The sequence below is a fragment of the Apaloderma vittatum genome, unplaced genomic scaffold (assembly GCF_000703405.1).
Source record: "Apaloderma vittatum isolate BGI_N311 unplaced genomic scaffold, ASM70340v1 scaffold303, whole genome shotgun sequence".
NCBI classification, from domain to species: Eukaryota; Metazoa; Chordata; class Aves; order Trogoniformes; family Trogonidae; genus Apaloderma; species Apaloderma vittatum.
In genome coordinates this window covers 1-19,257 of record NW_009709558.1, presented here as the reverse complement: position 1 = coordinate 19,257, position 19,257 = coordinate 1, and the positions used below count along the sequence as shown (strand labels likewise).

The 19,257-nt window shown below is 40.3% G+C and overlaps 1 protein-coding gene across 1 annotated transcript; it reads right to left on the bottom strand.

Moving 5' to 3' along the window:
- Positions 1-4,383: 4,383 nt before the first annotated feature.
- SQLE (squalene epoxidase) lies at positions 4,384-18,935 on the bottom strand. Its single transcript, XM_009866953.1, has 11 exons — positions 18,642-18,935; positions 16,373-16,625; positions 15,898-16,078; positions 13,093-13,189; positions 10,367-10,480; positions 8,607-8,778; positions 8,224-8,319; positions 7,500-7,642; positions 6,296-6,392; positions 5,673-5,760; positions 4,384-4,930 (listed from the first exon to the last, which is right to left on the bottom strand). Exons 1-11 carry the CDS (start codon positions 18,927-18,929, stop codon positions 4,738-4,740), a joined length of 1,722 nt encoding a protein of 573 aa, XP_009865255.1. The 5' UTR covers positions 18,930-18,935; the 3' UTR covers positions 4,384-4,737.
- Positions 18,936-19,257: the final 322 nt, after the last annotated feature.

Genomic DNA, 19,257 nt, shown 5'->3' with positions numbered 1-19,257 from the left:
ACTTCTTCCTGATATCTAATGTAAATCTACCCTGCTCAATGCAGAATTGTGGGGTTTTTTTGCTTTAGCCCTTTCACTAATAATTTCCAACATCCTGTTCAGGCTCTTTTCAGTGATGTCCAATGACAGGACAAGGGGCAATGGGACCATAGGAGGTTCCACAAAAATACTAGAAAAAACTTTTCCCCTGTGAGGGTGACAGAGCCCTGGCACAGGCTGCCCAGGGAGGTTGTGGAGTCTCCTTCTCTGGCGACATTCAAAACCCCCCTGGACGCGTTCCTCTGTGACCTACTGGAGGTGATCCTGCTCTGGCAGGGGGGCTGGACTAGATGATCTTTTGAGGTCCCTTCCAACCCCTGACATTCTGCAATTCTGTGATTTTTGACTGCTGCTGGGAACCAAGTAGAAGCCTGGAGAGGAGCAGTCCCAGGACAGTCACAGCTGGGTTCCACCATGAGGATTACTTTTCCTACTTATGTTGCCTTGCTTATATTAACAGTGGATTTCAGTCACTGTTTAAAATACCCCATCAGCTTTTGAGTACCTTGAATAACTTTTATCTCAGCAAACTCTTGTCATGCTGCTGTTTGCTCTGCCCAGCACAGGAGCTTGTGCAGCTTTTTAGGGCTCCACAGAGAACAATTTAGGAACTGCTGACACAATTTTCCACATCGTAATGTCATGCTGAGCAAGCTAGAATCATGATGCATAATTTATCAACTGTCTGTATTTATTCTAAATTGAATGGATTTTGCTTTCGTCCAGAACATACAATATGTGCAAGCACCCTGAGCCAACCGTAAATTACTGCCCTACTGACACAAAGCAACCCGTGTGCAGCAAGAGCATTACAGCAAACACAGACATGCAGGTTTTAGGAGATGCAAGCAGCCTTTGAAATAGCACAAGTCTGAGCTTCCACCTGGGAAACCAGTACAGGCAACACACCCAACACACCTTTTCTTACCTAAACCTTCTGCAGCGCAGCAGCCGAGTCCTCTATCGCAGCCTGCTTCTGGCCGTGAATGCAAGGACGAGAAAACTGAGCAGGAGAAGGCAGAGATCAGGCACACGACACGAGTGAGAGGGAGAAAGACAACACGGAAACTGGCTTTATCAGGGAGGGAGAAATCTGAATCATCCCCTTTCTTTCAGATTCCCACGATGTTTGGAAATCCTAGTAATGGCACTCACGTTGCATGTACTTTGGAGCGGCTTCATTACAGCTACACTCAAGGGTGGTTCTTCCAAACCAAACCACTGTCCAACTGAAACAGAGCTGGGGCACTACAGATGAGGAATAGCACGTGTTCCTTGTTCCTGGTTTTTGTTTTTTCCCTTGAATGTACTGCAGATACCAATGTGACAGTTTTAAGTGTAGCCTTCCAAGCACTATTCAGACATCATTAAAAAATCCGCCATACTCCTCCTTCCTTCAATTGCAGACCAGACCGTTCAAGTCTCTATTCATAAGCTTCTCCAGAGAGACACTCTAATTATGCTCAAGACTTCTAACATTGCATTATACTGCCACTGTCTTAGGAGCCTAATCAAGTCATAAACTACAAATCCAGCAGCTGGGTCAGGACTAATCAAGTGCTTTCTCTTTGTTCCAGGTGGGAAGAAAACTAGCACCACCACACTGCCTTTTACTTGCTTGCACTGGAGCTAGTGGAGGCACTGAACTCACAAACAGCCCCAACAGGTACGACCCCTCACGTGAAATCCAGCACTTGGTGCCTGCACCAGCACTTTAAAGCTGTAATAAATGACCCTCTCACTGCTCCACGTATTTTTCAGTAGAGGGCTTGCTGAACGGTAACCAAACCACCAAAACCCAGACAACTGAGAACACTTAACCTACACTACACAAACTCCTCAAACAAGCTCTGAGACACTTGCAGACAGGAATCAACTCTCCACCTATGAACAAGCCTCCAGGCCAACAGCCTAGCAGAGAAGGCAACTGGCATTTTCCCTTTCCTTCCCGCCACGAGCAGGTTTTCATATTCCTGCACCACGTAAAGAGCTGCAATCCCATCCCAATGTACTGCTGGTTGTTCCCTCTGCTGGCTTGGCCAGCTGTAGCCGTGGCCAGCACTAGTTCAGGCATGCAGGGGTAACCATTGCACCCATGATGCACGGCTCATGCGCCCACAGCACTTGCCAAAGCACATTGTTAAGCATACAGCATGGTATGAAATTGTGGAGTGTGAAAATCCTTAGAAATAACCTCTTTAGAGTCTGCAGATAGATACTTGCAGGTATATTTGATGCAACCTGTGAGCTGTCTGAGCGTGCACTGTGCTGAATTATGCCCTTGACACATCTTTCCTGGAATCCCACCTCCCTTTGCTGCATACAGACGCAGAAAATGAAAAACAAGACTCTTGGAGACTGTTGCACACTGTGACTAGCAACGTGAGATTCCATTTTACCTGCAGACACAGCCCACCCGCTGCCAGCTTCCCTCTTCTTCCCCTCATCTGGCTCAACAACTGCTTTTTTCATGACCTTCCCCTGCCACCAAACTGTGTCTCCGAGGAAAACGCTGTGGCCAGTGAGGATGGAGCACAGCTGGAAATTCTGCCCTGCGATATTTCTTTACCAGGACAAAGTGCCACTGCACGCCACCAACCAGCTGGAACAGGAGTCCAGCTGATGCTGTCAAACCCTACCCAAGACTAACTCATTGGTAATTTTGGTTCGAAGCCCGCACCCTGTGCTGCTCAGTGTCCAAACGACCCCAGTTTGTTTGATACCTCAAAGTAATTCCTTCATCTTGTCCTGAGGACAAGGCATGTAACCATTTCAAGAGACATATTTTCAGGTCACTCTTCCTGACAATGTATATGCAAGATTTTTCTCCTCCCCGTGGTGATTTCCAACAAATGATCATTACCCTGATCATCGAGACACTTAACCAAGCATTGGGTTCAAGAAAAGAAAAGAAAGAGCTTTAACATATATGCAAATTTAAGCACACGTCCTGATAAACTGGAACCTAACAAAACCCATTAACCAGAGATACAGAACAAAAAAAAAATAAATCTACAGATATCATAACTTTTTATTTAAGTTAGCTGAGGATGCATATTTGGCTCAGGACTGTTCATCCTTGACTTTAAAGAGACTGACTGCAAATAATATTAAAAAAATAAAATAAAATAGAAAATGTAAAATTACTATTTTCAAAATTGTCACAGATTTTGAAAACACTTGTACAAATTCCGCAAACTTTGTATCCCCTTAAAGTGGCATCATTTTGCTACCATACGTAATGAGAATTGAAAATATTAGTACTTTAGCCTTAAGCTTAAACATAGACATATTCATGCCATGTGTAATTTCAAGAGGGTATCAAAAGTGACAGTGTTAGAAAAATATACATACTTTCATTTCCGGAAAAGAATCGGCAATTTGAAATATCCATCAAATAAAATACTATAAAAGCCTCTCCACAGATTTTTTTCCACAGTCCAACATAAAATGTATGTTTATATACAGCTTATGCAATCTGTCATTTTCAAGATGGAGTCGGAAGTTTCACCAGTACAGAAAAGCTCATCTGTTACTGCCCTCTGAGCTGCTGGCTGTGCTGCGGCACGACTGTTTAAGCAAGCCAAAATAGGAGAGTCGCACATCCATACCCAAAGCAATCCTAAGAAAGGCAAGGAAAAATGCAAGTACACGAGAAGGAAGGAAAGCATATTGATAGAGACAACACTGAGAGGAATAGCGACCAGTAGTACAAGACATGAACTTGTTAGTAGCATGCAGTAATTTCTACAGGGAAAAAAAGAATAAAATCATACTCTAAGTATTAAAAGGACACTTTTGTGATACTTGTCATGAATTCTTAGTAATACTAGATTACTATCTACTGAAAATAGCCTGGCCTGAATTTATTTCAGTGGGTATGGTTTGTTGCTGTGCTTCGGTTCGTGGCAGTGCTAAACTTCAGTTGCACATCCACCAAGTAAACCAAAACAAAACCCCTTCGTTTTTAAAAGGAAGTGAGACAGGAAAAAAGTTTCAAAACCGTGTGCTTTCAGTACCTGAGTGCAATGCAGTAGCCAGAGCTATGGTTTGATTATGACTTGTTTAAATTAATTCCAGTGAAAAGAATGATTTTGGAAGAGCAACACGGCACTCGCAACAGTGACTGAAGGTAAAGATCTGGTGACACCTCAAGATCTGAAATCCTCTACAGTGTCCTTTTAAGTGTCAGTGGATTAGTATCATAGCTGCAACTGAAAAAGAACACAAATCCTAATGAAATAACTCAAATCAAGAATGTTATGGTATTTCACAGTAATAAAGAAACAGTCTATTCTATGGAATTACTGAACAGAAAAAAGCGTGAAGGATAATAGCAGCATATGGTTTACAGTTTTAATCTTTTTCAGTTTATTAATAATAGTGGTGCACTCAGCAATGGATAAAGCAAGGAATGAAATTCTGACAAAACTGGCAATTATCTACCACATGCCAACACATAATTACCATCCTTGTAAACAGCTAACTCCTTTATGAATTTTAATTGCAAAGAAAAGAATATTTACATGTAATATATATACATATAACCACAAAACCAAAATTAAGTCAAATCCTTATCAAGGAAATTGCATTTCAAAAAGAAGAAAACACAAAACAATATTAAATAGTACATGTCCAAAGATTTTGAAGGCAGCGTGATTTTCATGTTTTCTTCCTCCAGTCATTTCCTCCTGGATTTTAGTAGACTAAATACCTCATTTCAGAGTAAATAAGTGGAAATATTATAGAACAACTCCGGTAAAGAATAGCTCCACTATTGAAAAATGCTCGAGGCATGGTGATCCAGGACTCTGACTTAAAGCAAAAATAAACAGCGTATAGTGCCACAGCAAAGAAGTGGCCAATCAGTACCATTGGCTTAGGAGATAACCTGTGTTAAAAATAAATAGATAAAGCACATAAATCAGAAAGGACTGACAAACCTTCATGTCACAAATTGAGATCTCCACCCAAGGTTACGCTCAGCCTGCGGATTTAGGCAGCTCTGATCCTACTGTGTCTACTGATAAATACCAAGTTGGTTGTCCTGGAGCTACCACAAAGCCCATTCTCCTTTCTCCAGCCCGAGCAGCCCACGCTGCCGCTGGCCCTTCTCTTCCAGTAGCCTGGAACCTCCCAGGGGATTATTCTCACCAGGCTTTAGCTCTCATTCCAAAATGGGAAAAAAATAAAAGAACACATTCTCAACGTGTTCAGAAATTTATTGTGCATTCACTATTTTCTGCAGGGTCACTCAGAACACTTTGATCGTTACTAATTCCCCTGTTCCTTGTGTTCTTTTGTGGGAGACCTCATCCTTTGCTGCTCTCAGCTTGTCAAGCATGAAACATCCCCACCGGCTCCTCTGCTGGTCTGGCTCCTTCTACCGCATTCCAATTCCTGTGCCACCTACACTAACCTCCTTCCAGCTTTTAGTGGCATTTTTTACAAAGAAAGCCTTTAAAGACAATGTCTACTAAAGCTCCAACCTTTAGCATAATCCTAAAAATATGGGCCCATGCAGAGCACTCTCCCTGTGCAGAGCTGACTGACTGGGAGCAGAGCAGATCCTCAGAGGAGCCCCGAATGCTCGACCCAGTTCACGTTAACCATTACCAGCACTCTGAACTTACACAGACAGCAATCCAACCGGACCCGAGACACATTCTCCACCAAGTCTGAAGTAATGGAAACAGGCTTTCTTTAGCTGATGCAAGGAATCTACAAAATGAATTAAAATATCTCAACAAATATATATCCGACACATAACAAAAACTTTTTCCACACAAGCAACAGTGATATTAAGGACTTTGGTAGCTGTTGTAAATTTGACTAGATTTAGAGCTACTTTTATTTAAGTAAAGGATAATCTTATAGATCTACATATTCTTGATTTAACTGACACAAGAACAAGTGTTCTCCATTTGTTTTCTTTGTTTGTGGGGTTTTTCTTTGTTTCTGTTTTTTTAATACTAACTCAGACTTGCCTTCACATTGCTAAAACTCTGTTTATATAACACTAGAACTAAACACCTAGGCAGAGAACACAAGCTAACTCATTAAAATCCTTGGACGGATATATTTTTACTTGGACGGATATATTTTTAATATATAATCAATATACATGCATAGATACACATATATACACACATATTCACACAAACACATGCTTATACCCATACACATCCCCTACTCTCCAGGCACATTTATTTGCCAAGTTGTAATGAGTGCGAAGTTATCTTTAAAATATATTTACCATCTGTGGCAGCAAAGAGTTCATAAAGTGCCTGGGCAAGAACATTCACTACAAATGAATGAGACTTTTTTCTTGACCAGTAAAATGTTCTTTTTGCCTGGAAAAGGAAAAAAAAAAAGAAAGTTTTTATGTCAGTAAATATAGAAAAGCATTCAAAAGATTCCCAAAGAGATGGTAAGAGTCATATTCATGAAAAGGCAGAGTTAATTTAGCAATATGCTGCATCAGTTCCAAGCTAGGTCATTAAGGAACTTTAGAAAGGTAGTTCCAGGCCATGCTTCATCTCATCCTATAGTACATGCCTCAGGTAGGCCAGAAACACTCATTTAGTTCTCTCTGTTGACTGAGAGTTAAGTAGGAAATAACCAAAATTCTGAGGCAACCAGCTGAGATGTAAGTATCTGCATTTGGTCAGGTAAGTCCTGTATTGTCCTGACATTCAGGGTCCTTGTATGGCTTACTCAATTTTCAAATGCACATTTGAAATTTCGTATTTTTGTATTTTTCAAATACACATTTTAATTTTTAAAAATCATCTACTTGTAGTCAATAATTACCCTAGCTGTAATTTAGCCAAGACAATAAGCCTAACCTAGTTAAAAGCAGCAAACAAACAAATAAGAAACCTTATTATCTCCTCATCAGAATTTTGGTCTAAATCTCACTGAAAAAACCCAAACTAGCGTCGACACCAGTGGTGCTGATTCCTGGGAATGAAAGATGTCCTCTAACTTACTCCAGTGAGATGAATGCAGCAGCCAAGAGGCTCGTGGAGCACTGAGAAGCATCTTGAAAAAAAACTCAGTGCACGTGCTTGTTATTCTCTAAGCACCACCTACACGTGTGTAACGGATCAAACCCATCCTGTTTAAAATCAACCTAAGTTACAATTCCATTACTAATATGGGAACGCCAGGTTACTTCAGCAAAGCATCCCAACTAGGCGCAGCACACCAGCCTCCTTAGGCAAGAGGCAGAAGGTCTGCAAGCAGAGTTTGGAATCTGCTCTGTGTCACACAGCCACAGCACTCGCCTGTCACAGCTCCTGGTAGTGGGGAATGCCCAACGTGTGCTTTATCTACCCAAAGCCTTGAAAACTGCTGTGCCTCGCTGCTAACGCCCATGTGCCCAAGCTGCGTACAACTTTAAGTATGGTTAAACTGCAGCAAGAGCTGCCTAAAATAAGTCCAAAGTAAAGTTTCACCTTAAGAACGTCAGAATCTTCATAAAGGTCTGGAATATCCTGGAGCAAACTTCTCCATATTTTAACATCGTTTAAAATAACACTCATTCCTCCACCAGTTAGAGGGTGTCTTATATTATATGCATCTCCTAAAAGAAGAACACCTAGACAGAAGAGAAATATTAATGGGATACTGTATGACCATTATGTAGTCTTGGAACTCAAACTTACTATTTTTAAAAAAATGAACCTTACTAAGAATTCATTCCCATCAGAAAATAAGATGAATAATAACTAGAAAGTAAAAAAGAAAAAAAGAAAGTAGGAAAAAAAGCCCCATCTCTGTCTTTATAAACAGGCTTAAAAAGGCTTTAATATGATCAAGGTGAAAATATCTTTCCCTGTACGTATGCATTTGTTTGTGTCAAAACCCATACAATTTTTTAAGTTAATTTCTTTCCTTTTTTAATCAGGTTTTCCTTAAAAAGATCACACTTGTGTAAGCTTGAGCAACTGAGTGATTTAAACTCAAAAACAAAGCAGGCACTGATTTGAAGTCTGGTGTCAACAATAAACATTCCAGCTAATCTATGCCCAAGGTACACACTTTCAAAATAATACTTTTCATAGAAGAATTAAGAGACAGTTGTACTGAATAAAATATACATGTTTATGACAGCAAAGCACTAAGTCCCAGAAAAAAATTATAATGCTTTTCCCCTCCTTTTTGTTTCACAATACACACCTTTTTTGTTTACAGCTGAAGGAGGCAAGAAGCTGGCTGGCATAGTCCTTAAACGATCATTCTGAACTGCTATCAAGAATTGTTCCTTTAAGTGATCTGCAATAACCAAATATTTTAGTTACACTAGAGAGTCTAAAATAATTTGCACACATCCCTTTTAACCTCTACTTAAGAGATAAAATCTCTAAGATGTGATATATTCACCGATGTGCACTTAACACACTGCTGGGTGATAGGGACTCCAAGAAGGGCAAACTCCAAGAAGGGAAACAGGAACTGCGCACACGTCAAAAGCCCACACAGCCCGAATGGGTTCACTGAAACATGCCTTTTTTGGCACATTTAATTATGGCAATCATGGAGGGAAAACCTTCTAGACTTACCAGGTAATTGTGGATGAATGTTCTTAACCATGTATTCTTTCAAATTTTTTGGCATTTCCCCTCGAATATCAACAAGGACCCGAGTCTCAGTTGAAGAAATCTGATAGATTAGTACTGGACTAGTTCTAGCCAAAACAAGTTCAGCATAATTAGCTTTAAACTGTGGTGCATCCTTAAAAAGAAAAGCAGAGGGAGAAAGTTTGAGACTGATTAACGAAAGGATATTAAATTTCAGATATACAAAATCAGTTTCTGAAATACTTTGAAATAAAATCCCATATCATATTAAGTTTATGTTACTTTTTAAGTGAACAAAAGAAGCGTTTTCAAAAAAAATTAGTTCTGAACTTCAGCCTAGTTACAATTCTTTTGACAGTACGTTTTAATATTTGCTAGAACATATGCCAAGCTATACACTTCATTTGATTAGCTCACTAATATTTAATATATGCCCTTGAAAATCTGTAATGTAATCAGTGTAGTCATTTTTGGTAAAATAATTTTCTTTTCCTAAAGGGAGGTACAGAAAAACACTACTTTGTGTACAAATACTTGGGGATATCAACTGAGGAAGAATCAAGAGGTCCTTCTAACTAGGTCTTTAAAAAGTTTCCAAAAGTAGGGAAGCAGGAAGCACTTGCGCAGTGGTGTGTTAGGGACCCAAAAAAGCACTAAAGTTCCTCCAAGTCGGTGTTCCCAGTAGAGTGAAAATTCCATAGTTCTGGTTCCTTTTTCCTTAATTATCTTAGTTGTTAATGAAATAGTTAATGCAGCAGCCACAGAGGGCAAGACTCACCCAGGATTTGTACCCGAGTTCTCCAACCACTCAGCTACCAACCTAGATTCCCACTTTCTCTCTTGACATTTATAGGTCCCAAAGGTATGTGTGTACCTGGCTACAAGATACCCCCCCAGGCAGGAGCACAGTTTGTGGATTCTTCTGAGTATAAAACACAGATCATCCTGGCAGGTCAAACCACCTAAAACTCAAGATTTCTTCTGCTCCCTGAGTAAGTGTTGTCACGTATTGTGCAAAAATGGGTGTCACCACCTTTGCTACTGGTATCTGAACACAAACCAGCCAAAGCACCTATATCCAGGGAAACAACTTTACAAACTGGGTTCCAGATTTACAATGGGGCCTGCTTCTAATCCAGAAATTAGTGCTATATACGATATGGCATTAACAGTGCACATAGCACTACCTTACAAGAAATGCTGAACTTCATTTTTCTTTAAAAAGAGAGAAAAAAAAATTTTCTGTGAACTGATCTAGTGAGTCCAATGCTCAATTTAGACTAGCTATGTTAAGTCCTAGTCCATTTTTAAAAATCCTCCCTTGTGCAACTATACACTCAAGATTAATGCTATATTCCACTCTTAAAATCACAAATCTAACAATAACCACTTTTTAAAAAAACAATGACAAAACCAAAACTGCCTCACAGTTACCTGAAAGTGTTGTAAGAATTGAAAATCTAGCCTGTAACTGTACCAAACGTTAAGTCTGACCTAGCAAGCTCAGCTATCCTAGAACTGGGAGAGAGCACGCATCAATAATTTAAGAGTTAAAAACAGAGATCAAAATTTCCAAGCACTCCTCAGTGGGACAGTGAAACAGAACAGCTGGATAAATATCTCAAAGCACAGCTCTAACTGATTCTGAAAAAATAATGAACAACGATGTACTAAGTGAAATTCAGACCCACGCTTTTAAGCGGTAGCACACTCGCCCATATAGTACGAGGCATGTACGTTACCTTCAAAATGCAACCAACAAAATGGGATGAGATAGTAACTTTGTTGGAGACCAAGTTTTTTCTAAACTTGGAGAAAAGTCCATCAGCTACAACAGTAAGTGGTGCATGAAGCTCCTGTAAGCATAAGGAAAAAAATTAAAAATATGACATTTTCACTTTTGCTTCGGAACAGTGGGAAACAACTCCCAAGCTCTCGTTTTCCCTTGTAGAGCATCAGATGTTCTACACAACAGTGAACATATAAGAGGATCAAAGATCATATTCACGATTAACTCTATTTCCTCTAAAATTTGCTCCTGCAGTATACTTCAGGTTTTTACACATGCATTTAGATAACATAGTTGTGGGCACTGTCTAGAAACTTGGATAAAAAAAGAGAAGAGAGTGGAGTAATTGCTCCCTTCAGTGTATAATGCTCTTCAGAAGAAAATAAAGAAGAGATTTTAATTTAAAGAACCAGGCATAAGAAACTAAACAAAACCAAACTGAAGTGTAACAAACTGCAATGCAGTAGGTATACCAAGATCTTCTAAAAGACCAGGCAGTGAACTCTGAGCAACTCCTAGTATACTTAGGAACTTTAAGAACAAATTACAAAATAAAATCTGAGTAAGCTGGTTAGGTTCAGCCTGAACTTATGCACAAATTCCTAATGTTTAACACATAATTGTTCTCTAACATAAGCAGTTTTTTCTGAACATTAAGATATGTTTTTCAAGCATTTTACTGATATTGTAATATAACATTATTAATTTAGAAAGCAGTATTATTTAGTGGTAGATGTATCTTTCTACCTACAGCTTTTTCAATGTCTGTAGTGATCTAACAGTAAACGACTATACATTTATACTGAGCATTAGTTCTTGGCCTCCAATAATTGCATAATCTGGCACGAGCAGGAAAAAAAAAAATTTTTTCTTTTAAGCTTTCAGGATATAATTAACAAGTCAAAAAAGCACGCCACGTCTCATTAGTAGTCCTGGGAAGCATTTTACTATTGGATGGAGGCATCTGGTGAGCCAGTATGCAACTGGTTCCTGTAAGAGCAGTTCTCTCCTGCACAGGAATGAACTAAGTAACTTGTGTCACACAATCTTTATGTCTTTTGCTGTGTGAAGGGAAGTTGGACAAAACGAGAGTAGAGCTGAGCGAAATAATCTATGTTTATGGTGTCTGAGCTTATAGAAGCAAGCTCCTGAGCAGAACTAATGAAAACTTTTTCCTATGGATTCCTGTCTCAGATGACTGCAAGCTCTACTTCTTCCCACAATTAGAGCCAAGTTACCTGCCCGTATTGGTTCCCTGGCACCTAATGATCTGAACATCCATGCTACAATTTCTCCACAGTCAGCATGCTAAGACCTTTACTCTATTCAGTTGCCTAGTTTTGATAAATTTTAATATTTAATATTAATATTAATTAATATTAATATTTAATATTAGTATACTGGCTAATCGGAATCTCATGTAAAAGAATAAAAATCAGAAAAGTAATGTGGTGGACAACAGGGATGGAAAGAACAGAAAAATACAGACAAACAACATAGATCAGCTTCCTTTCTTTATGAAAGCAGGCCAAGGAATGTAAACAGGCTTGTTTCTCATTTTGGGGATTTTCCCTCTAAGCAGTTTGCCAGCTGTAAAAAGTCACAGGTAGAGAAACACAGTTAAGAAGAAATGTTTAGTTCTTACACTAGCTTTCTGAAACCAAAGGAGATCTAGGCCAGCAAATGAAACAGGGTCTTCCAGAGAGGAAGCTCAAAGCCTTCAGAACATTCATGCTCTCAGAAAAAACGCAGGCTAAAACACTGCTCACCCTACTGCTGAAGGAAGTCACACTTGAAATCACAACAACATCCATAACTGTGTAAAGCTTAAAAACAGATGTCAAAGCAAAATACGCACTATTCCCCTCCACACCCCAAATAAAACAAACCAAAAAAACCCTTCTATATTGCTGGATGATAAAGCCAGCTGGACTGGGGGCAGAAAACTCCACCAAATCACCTCACTCCCCAAAAGACTCCTCTTCTCCAAACTTCCTATCCTTCCAGGACCCATGTGTGATTCAATGCCTTATTCTACTAGAGTGGATTTCCTAATACAGTTTTGTTCACTTGATGTGACATGTAAAAAAAGACCAAGGAACAGGACTTGGACGTCTCCCTTCCTCCAGGTGCCTCAAGAGGGGCCAAGGTTCCTACTCAACAGCACTTGGCCATCACGTGGGCTGAAGGAGGATCACGTGCCTGAGGAGGATCTCGAGCCAGCTAGCTCTCCTACCTCGAGTAAGTACTTTTAAAGGCTCTCTTACACCTAAAGAAGAGAGATTTTGCTAGTAATGCTCATAGCAGCATCCTCCAGCGACTTTGGAACTTTCCCAATTCTTTATGGAGGGCACCAGGGCATCGGCAGGAAATTCCCATCTTCCCCACCAGAGCACACCTGAACACACTGGTTACAGAATTTTTAGTCAAAACTGAATTCACCAGAGACAGTGAAAGCAGCAGCTGCACAAGAAGTTATAACAAGAATTCCCATATGCTAGGACTGTATCCACTAGCAAGTAATCTCCCTTCAGTAAAGCTTTTGCTTTCTTGCTAACTGTATTATTTCTGTACCAGTACTCTGAAATAGGTTTTTAAAAAGTTTCATGTATATATACATCAATCAACCCTCGATCTTCTCAATATTTTAACACAGATCCTAACAGAAAACTGTCTTACCTTAGTGTCTCCAGTTTCTTTGTCCTTGTACTGAACACCCACAACACAGTCATCTTCCTCGAGCAATTGTAACACAGTGCCCTCAATGAATTTTGCACTGAAAGAAAACAGAGGGGTTATAACAGAATGGAAGAGGATTAATGATGCCAACATTTCAAGGCACTAGACACAGAAGGAAAATCAGATTTTCACTCATCTTTTCTCTGTCGACTTTGAATTTTATGAAGATGGGCCACACTGAACGTCAAAAAGTGTTTGGAATTCATTTCAGTTCAACACTACCACTTGGTTTGATACCTGAAAAGATTCTAAAACCTTAGTGTTTATGTTAAACACCCGACTACCACTTAGCAGAATCCCCAGTTGTGTTTTATGTGCTCCATGGCCACGTGAGAGATGCAGAGTGGAGTTTGACAGTTAATAATGGTCAGAAATGACGCAGCTGACTGAGTCATCCCTGCCAGATGATGGGAAATGCTGACAGTGTGGGTGAGACCCAATGCAGAACTCAGCAGCAAGATCCAAAGCAGAGCTTCAACACTTAACATGTACACTAGACAAAACCGAGGTACCTAACTCTCAGAGTAGTCCAAAATAATCTAACATGTTTAGGGCAGAGATATCTAGCCCTTCAATTCCAGAACTCAGGACACTTTTTTTTTTTTTAAATGCTTAAAAGCTCTGCTAATGCTTGTGTTCAGAGTTTGAACTGAGCATCCCTTACTTCTACCTCCCAACCAGAGCTATTCGGGGTTCACAAATTAAATCTTTGTAAACTTATATCCCTTGTTGGATCCGAGCTGTTAGATCTGATCCCAGTGGTTCAGATTTGGCAAATTAAAATGGACACTCTCTCTCCCTTGCAAATATTTTTGTATCCAGGTGGAATTCCACAACTTGGAGAAATGAGCTAACGGCTCACATGTGAATACAACAGTTTGATATTTTAGGCTCTCAGGGAGAACATGAGCAATTGAATTCATGCCTTTCTACACGTCAGCCAGCACAGAAATTTCAGAGCAGATCGTGACTGGCTTCATTTGCCAGGCAACAGGCACGCTGGCTGTATCAAAACAGGAGTGGTTATGTGTAAGCACACCAACGGAAACTTCAATTGCAGGGGAGTGCGGCAACACGTCAGGTTAATGGCAGCTGAATCAGAGTTCTGTGGATCCTATTAGCTTTACATTTCTTTTATACCTGTCATTGCAACTAGGCGCTCGCTTCTTTTTCTGGTTCTCACCCACTATAAAAATAATTAATTAATGATGCCCTGCCTCTTTCCTCTGCAAAATTAATTTTACTCATCTGAAATAAATTCATATTGCCTAGTACTTATAAAGGCTATCTATGAATCAGTAATAATTATCCCCTATATTTTCACAAGCTTTGAGAAGAAAAACAAAGCCTCATTGCACTATTAACCTTGATTTCTCCCGCATCTTAATTTAACATGCAGTTTTCTACGCTACAATTAAAATGGAAAGTAAATACAGACAAAAGGAACATCGAAGACAGTATGGAAAACGGGAAAACTGAATTCAAGTAACATTAGCTATTGTAAGCTTTGGTTTCAAAGACTGTGTACACTACTGCAGTTTCCCCCATGAGCTGCCTGAATTTCAACAAACTCAAAGCCTCAAAAAGAAAGCTTTAGCTTTTATAGCTAGTAAATGCCGCTGTCATTAATTTTAACTGTACAACAGAGTTGCTACCTTTTAGTGCTACTTTTAGAAATTCATATGATATAACAGATAGTAAAAAAGCAATTTTCCAGTTCAGAATAAAGACATGTAAGGTAAAAAGGTGATAATGCCATGTTTGCCTTGTAAGTATTATTTAGGGGGAAAAAAGACAAAACAACACCTCACAGAAAACAGCACCTACAAACTCTTCTGTTGCAATAAAAGTTTCCTTCTCATCTCTTCTATAAAAGAAATAAATCAGTTAAAGAGAAAAATGCAAACACTAGCTATTATTTCATTTGGAAGAGAGAGTGTCTTCAAGATTCTGAAAACCAGAAGTTAATAACTTGAAAGAGCTACTTCCATTTAGTGCTCCTTTCTAGTAATTTTTCTCATCTTCTTGCAATCAGAAAAAAGCAGAACATGCAAATATGAAAACAGCTTGATTTCTGGCATCACGGATAGCATCAGTGGAAGAGATGTATGTCCCTGCTCGTTGCAGGAGGGTTGGACTAAGGCAACCTGTAAAGGTTCCTTTCAATCCAAACCATTCTATGATTCTAAGAAATAATACCAGACATGCCACTTATTTCTTGATCAAAGAAGTTCTACACTTTGCTCTCCGAAAAGAGGTCACTTCTTCTTTGGTAAAATGCCAAACCCAAGAATCAACAGAAGAAAAATCAGTGCTTTACCCCTTAACTGTTCTTTCACATGAACGGGCCCATACCTCACCTAGTATCTAAAATCTATATTCCCCATAGTTTAAAGATTCATTTGTCCCAAAGGGTAACGTATGATGTCCCCAGGTGTTGCCTGGTCTAGTCAAGAGGTGGAGTCCCTGCCCATGACAGGGAAGTTGGATTAAATGATCTCTTAAGGTCCTTTCCAACCTAGGCCATTCTGTGATTGATCTATGATTGATTGATCTATGTATACGCAACTCAAACAGGTCTACAGAAAACAGAACGAGTAACTACAGCTGTTGCTTTCTCTCAGTCTTGTTGAATACACCCTTCTGTGTTGGGACAGGGTGAAAGGGTTAAAGAATCTCACGGATGCTGGGAACAGTGCTTCTGAATCTCTGGATCCCAACCACGCAGTTCACAGGGTGACTCACTTGGGCTCTGCCATAGCTGACTTTCGGAGACCCATGATGAACTGGCCATGATGAAAAGATCTTCCACTCGCCACACAGCCATCCTCAGATGTCGGATAAGGAATTTCAACCTCTGAGTTGCTCTCTATGTCATGAACTATGTAACCATTTACTAGTTGAGAATCAATACCTTCTACTGTATCTGCAAAACAGAAGCAAATAGCTTGCTTAAAGACTTTTTAAAACTCATCTTAATTATGACTGAGAAGTGTTTCTTTACATATAGTCAAATTTTCCTAATCAAAACACATATGTTGAAGGATGAATATTTTTAAAATGGCAAACTGGAAATACGCAAGCAATTTTAATTCAAATATTAAGTGTAGATACCGTATTTCTTCATTTTTCTGTAGGCATGCTTTTTCAAAAAATAAAATAAAAATAATAAAATGTAGTAGTTGTTGTGTTGTTGATATACATTTTGAAATGCACTCACCTTCAAGACCCAAGTCTCTAAGTGCCTTAAAACCTCCAGGCTGCAACAATTCTCCAACTATCCTGTCAGGTTCTTTCAGATCCCTCTCTATCACAGTCACTTTTCTTCCATCCCTTGAGAGCACCGTGGCCAGGGAAGAACCAAGGACACCCGATCCCACAATGATAATTTCTGGATCGTACTGGGATGGCAATGTTGCATTTGGAGCAGTTTCTGTCAGGTACCCATCCGACAAGTTTACTTCTCTTTTGCCCTTCAGAAGAGAAACACAGCAAAGTTACATGTGCCAATGTATCTGTATCATAACCTTGTCAGAGCGGGCTGGCTTTGATTAGTTCTACTTTCACCCAGAGGACTGAGAGAGCATGAGTTGTTGAAGAATATCTTCCAGTTTAGTTTTGTCCAAAACCACAAGTAGCGAAAACAAAAAAAACCCAACATACTCCCCACACCCGAAAAAATCAAGATGATAATTCCTTAAAAATTCCCTGCTGATCAAAGACAAACCATTAACAGTCTCAGAGACTGAAAGTCAAGTTCCTATAGAAGGCAGAAAGCCAAGACTGTACCACATTCTTACTCTACATAAAGTAACACACTAATGCCTTCACACCAGTGAGCCACTACCACACAGAGGCCTTAGCACTTTGCAATGAAAAAGTTACCAGATTCACTGGAAAACGTATTTCTCAGCAAGGAAAAGTGTCAGCAGAAAGCAGGTATGTGGGAAATGATATAAAGAAGTGGTCCTGAAATGAAAATTCATTGGACAGTCAAAATTACAGGCAAAATTACCATCCACCTATGTTCAAAATTGTTAAGAAATGACACACATCAGATGACACATTAGTTAACCTACCAGCTGTTACCTGAAGACCAGCTATGTTATGGTACCTTCCCAACAGCACCTAATCACACACATTTCAAAGTCAAAAAAAGATGCAACGGCCATTCCAGTGCAAACCTGCAAGTCATTTATCCAGCTGGTAGAATGAAGAATAGTGCCCAATTCACTCTTTCACAAATGCCTCAGTACTGCAGTGCTGACAGTGATAAAAATATGATTGCATCAGTGAAACAAATGCCCAGAACAACACTGACAACAGAATTTCTAGTGGCACGGTGTCATGTTTGTATCTACAACACAGCAAAGGAGTGCAAGATAAACCATGTGAATTGAGGTAATACAAAAAATAAGGGTAAAGGAAGGCTGTGCCCTAAAAATAAAATAAAAATAGTTTCAAGGTCTTTTGTGCAAGGGGTCAGTGCTCATCCAAAAACGCTCAGAAGCATACAGGAAAGTGGCCAAACAGTGATGACCCACAGAGGTCCTGAATATGCATGTCCAGTCTGAGCTGACAGGACTCCTGCTAAGTTCATCACAAACTACAGCTCTCTCCACCATCTCACATGCTGGGCTCAGGAGAACAGACTGTCTGAGCTTGGGTCCTGTAGCTATCATAAAAGCAGCAGATTAGCAACAATTTCCAAACAATTCTACCTGCAGCTGTCCAGACAAATGTGTTTTATTCATAAATATCAGGAAGCTGATCAAAGAGCCACAGAACGGCTGAGGTTGGAAAGGACCTCTGGAGGCCACCTGGTCCAGGGCTCCCTGTTCAAGCAGGGTCAGAGCTGATTGGCCTGGACCATGTCCAGCAAAGTTCTGAACACCTCCAAGGATGGAGACTCTGCCAGCAATCTGGGCAACATGTTCCAGTGTTCAGGCACCCTTACAGTAAAAGAGTGTTTCCTGACGCTCAGAGTAAACCTCCTGTGTTTCTGTTTGTGCTCATTGTTTCTTGACCTGTCACTAGGCACCACAGAAAAAAGCCTGGCTTCATCCTCCTTGCACCCTCCCCTCGTGTTTATCTACACTGACGAGATCCTCCTGAGCCTTCTCCAGGCTGAACAGTCCCAGCTCTCTCGGCTTTTCCTCAAAGGAGGGATGCTCCGGTACTTCATCTCTACCACAGACTGGCAGCTGAAGATATTTTTCTGTTAGTATAATCATCCTTTACAAATCTTTCTTCAAACACATTTGATTTGACTCTACGGAAGTCCTGGTCTGTCATTTAAATAAGTTTCACTGTTTCTTTTGCCATCCAAAACTAACACAAAATATGCCAAGTCCCACATCCAGCATCTAAAGACAAACCCTCCCCAACTGTTCCTTAGTGCCTTTCCCACCCCATTGCAGAATATCAGCGGCCAGAGGGAAGAGCAGGAAAACACTGCACCCCACGTGCCATGTCTGAATTGAACCTACCTTTCTGGATTTGGGTTGTTCAACTTGTTGAGATCCGGGAGTGGGTTTGGCCCAGAAGAAGCCAACAAGTGGTAAAGCTGAGAGAACATCAGAGAGCATCCCCAGGTGGGTCTTCTTCTGCTGCCGCTGCTGCTTGGGCCCCCTGAAGCGGTACCTGTAGGACAGCAGCAAGCCAAGGGAGAAAAACACCAACACGGAGAGCAGCACCTCCTTGTTAGCGTAAGTCATGAGGTCTCCGCACTTTTTATACACGTAGATGAAGGAGGCGATACCCAGAAAGGTCCACATGGTGAGGGGGCTGGTCACTGGTCCTGGTTGCTTCCTCCAAAGCTTTGCCGGTCGGGTGCTGCCCAAAAAAGGGGTTTGTGCAAGGTATGAAAAAAATATATGTACAGAAACCCAAAGACTTCCTTTTCGATGGAAGGGAGGCAGTTCCCAACGGAAAAACAAGGAGCTCCACGAAACCCTGTGGAGGAGCAAGTCCCACCTGCCCGGGCTGCCACAGGAGCCCAGAGAGAGGTTCCAAAAAAGAATAAAAAAATTTTTAAAAATTGTATCTCAAACGTCTTCTTAAAAGTCAGCGAGTTCCGCGCAGCACCTCAGAGACACGCCGGGC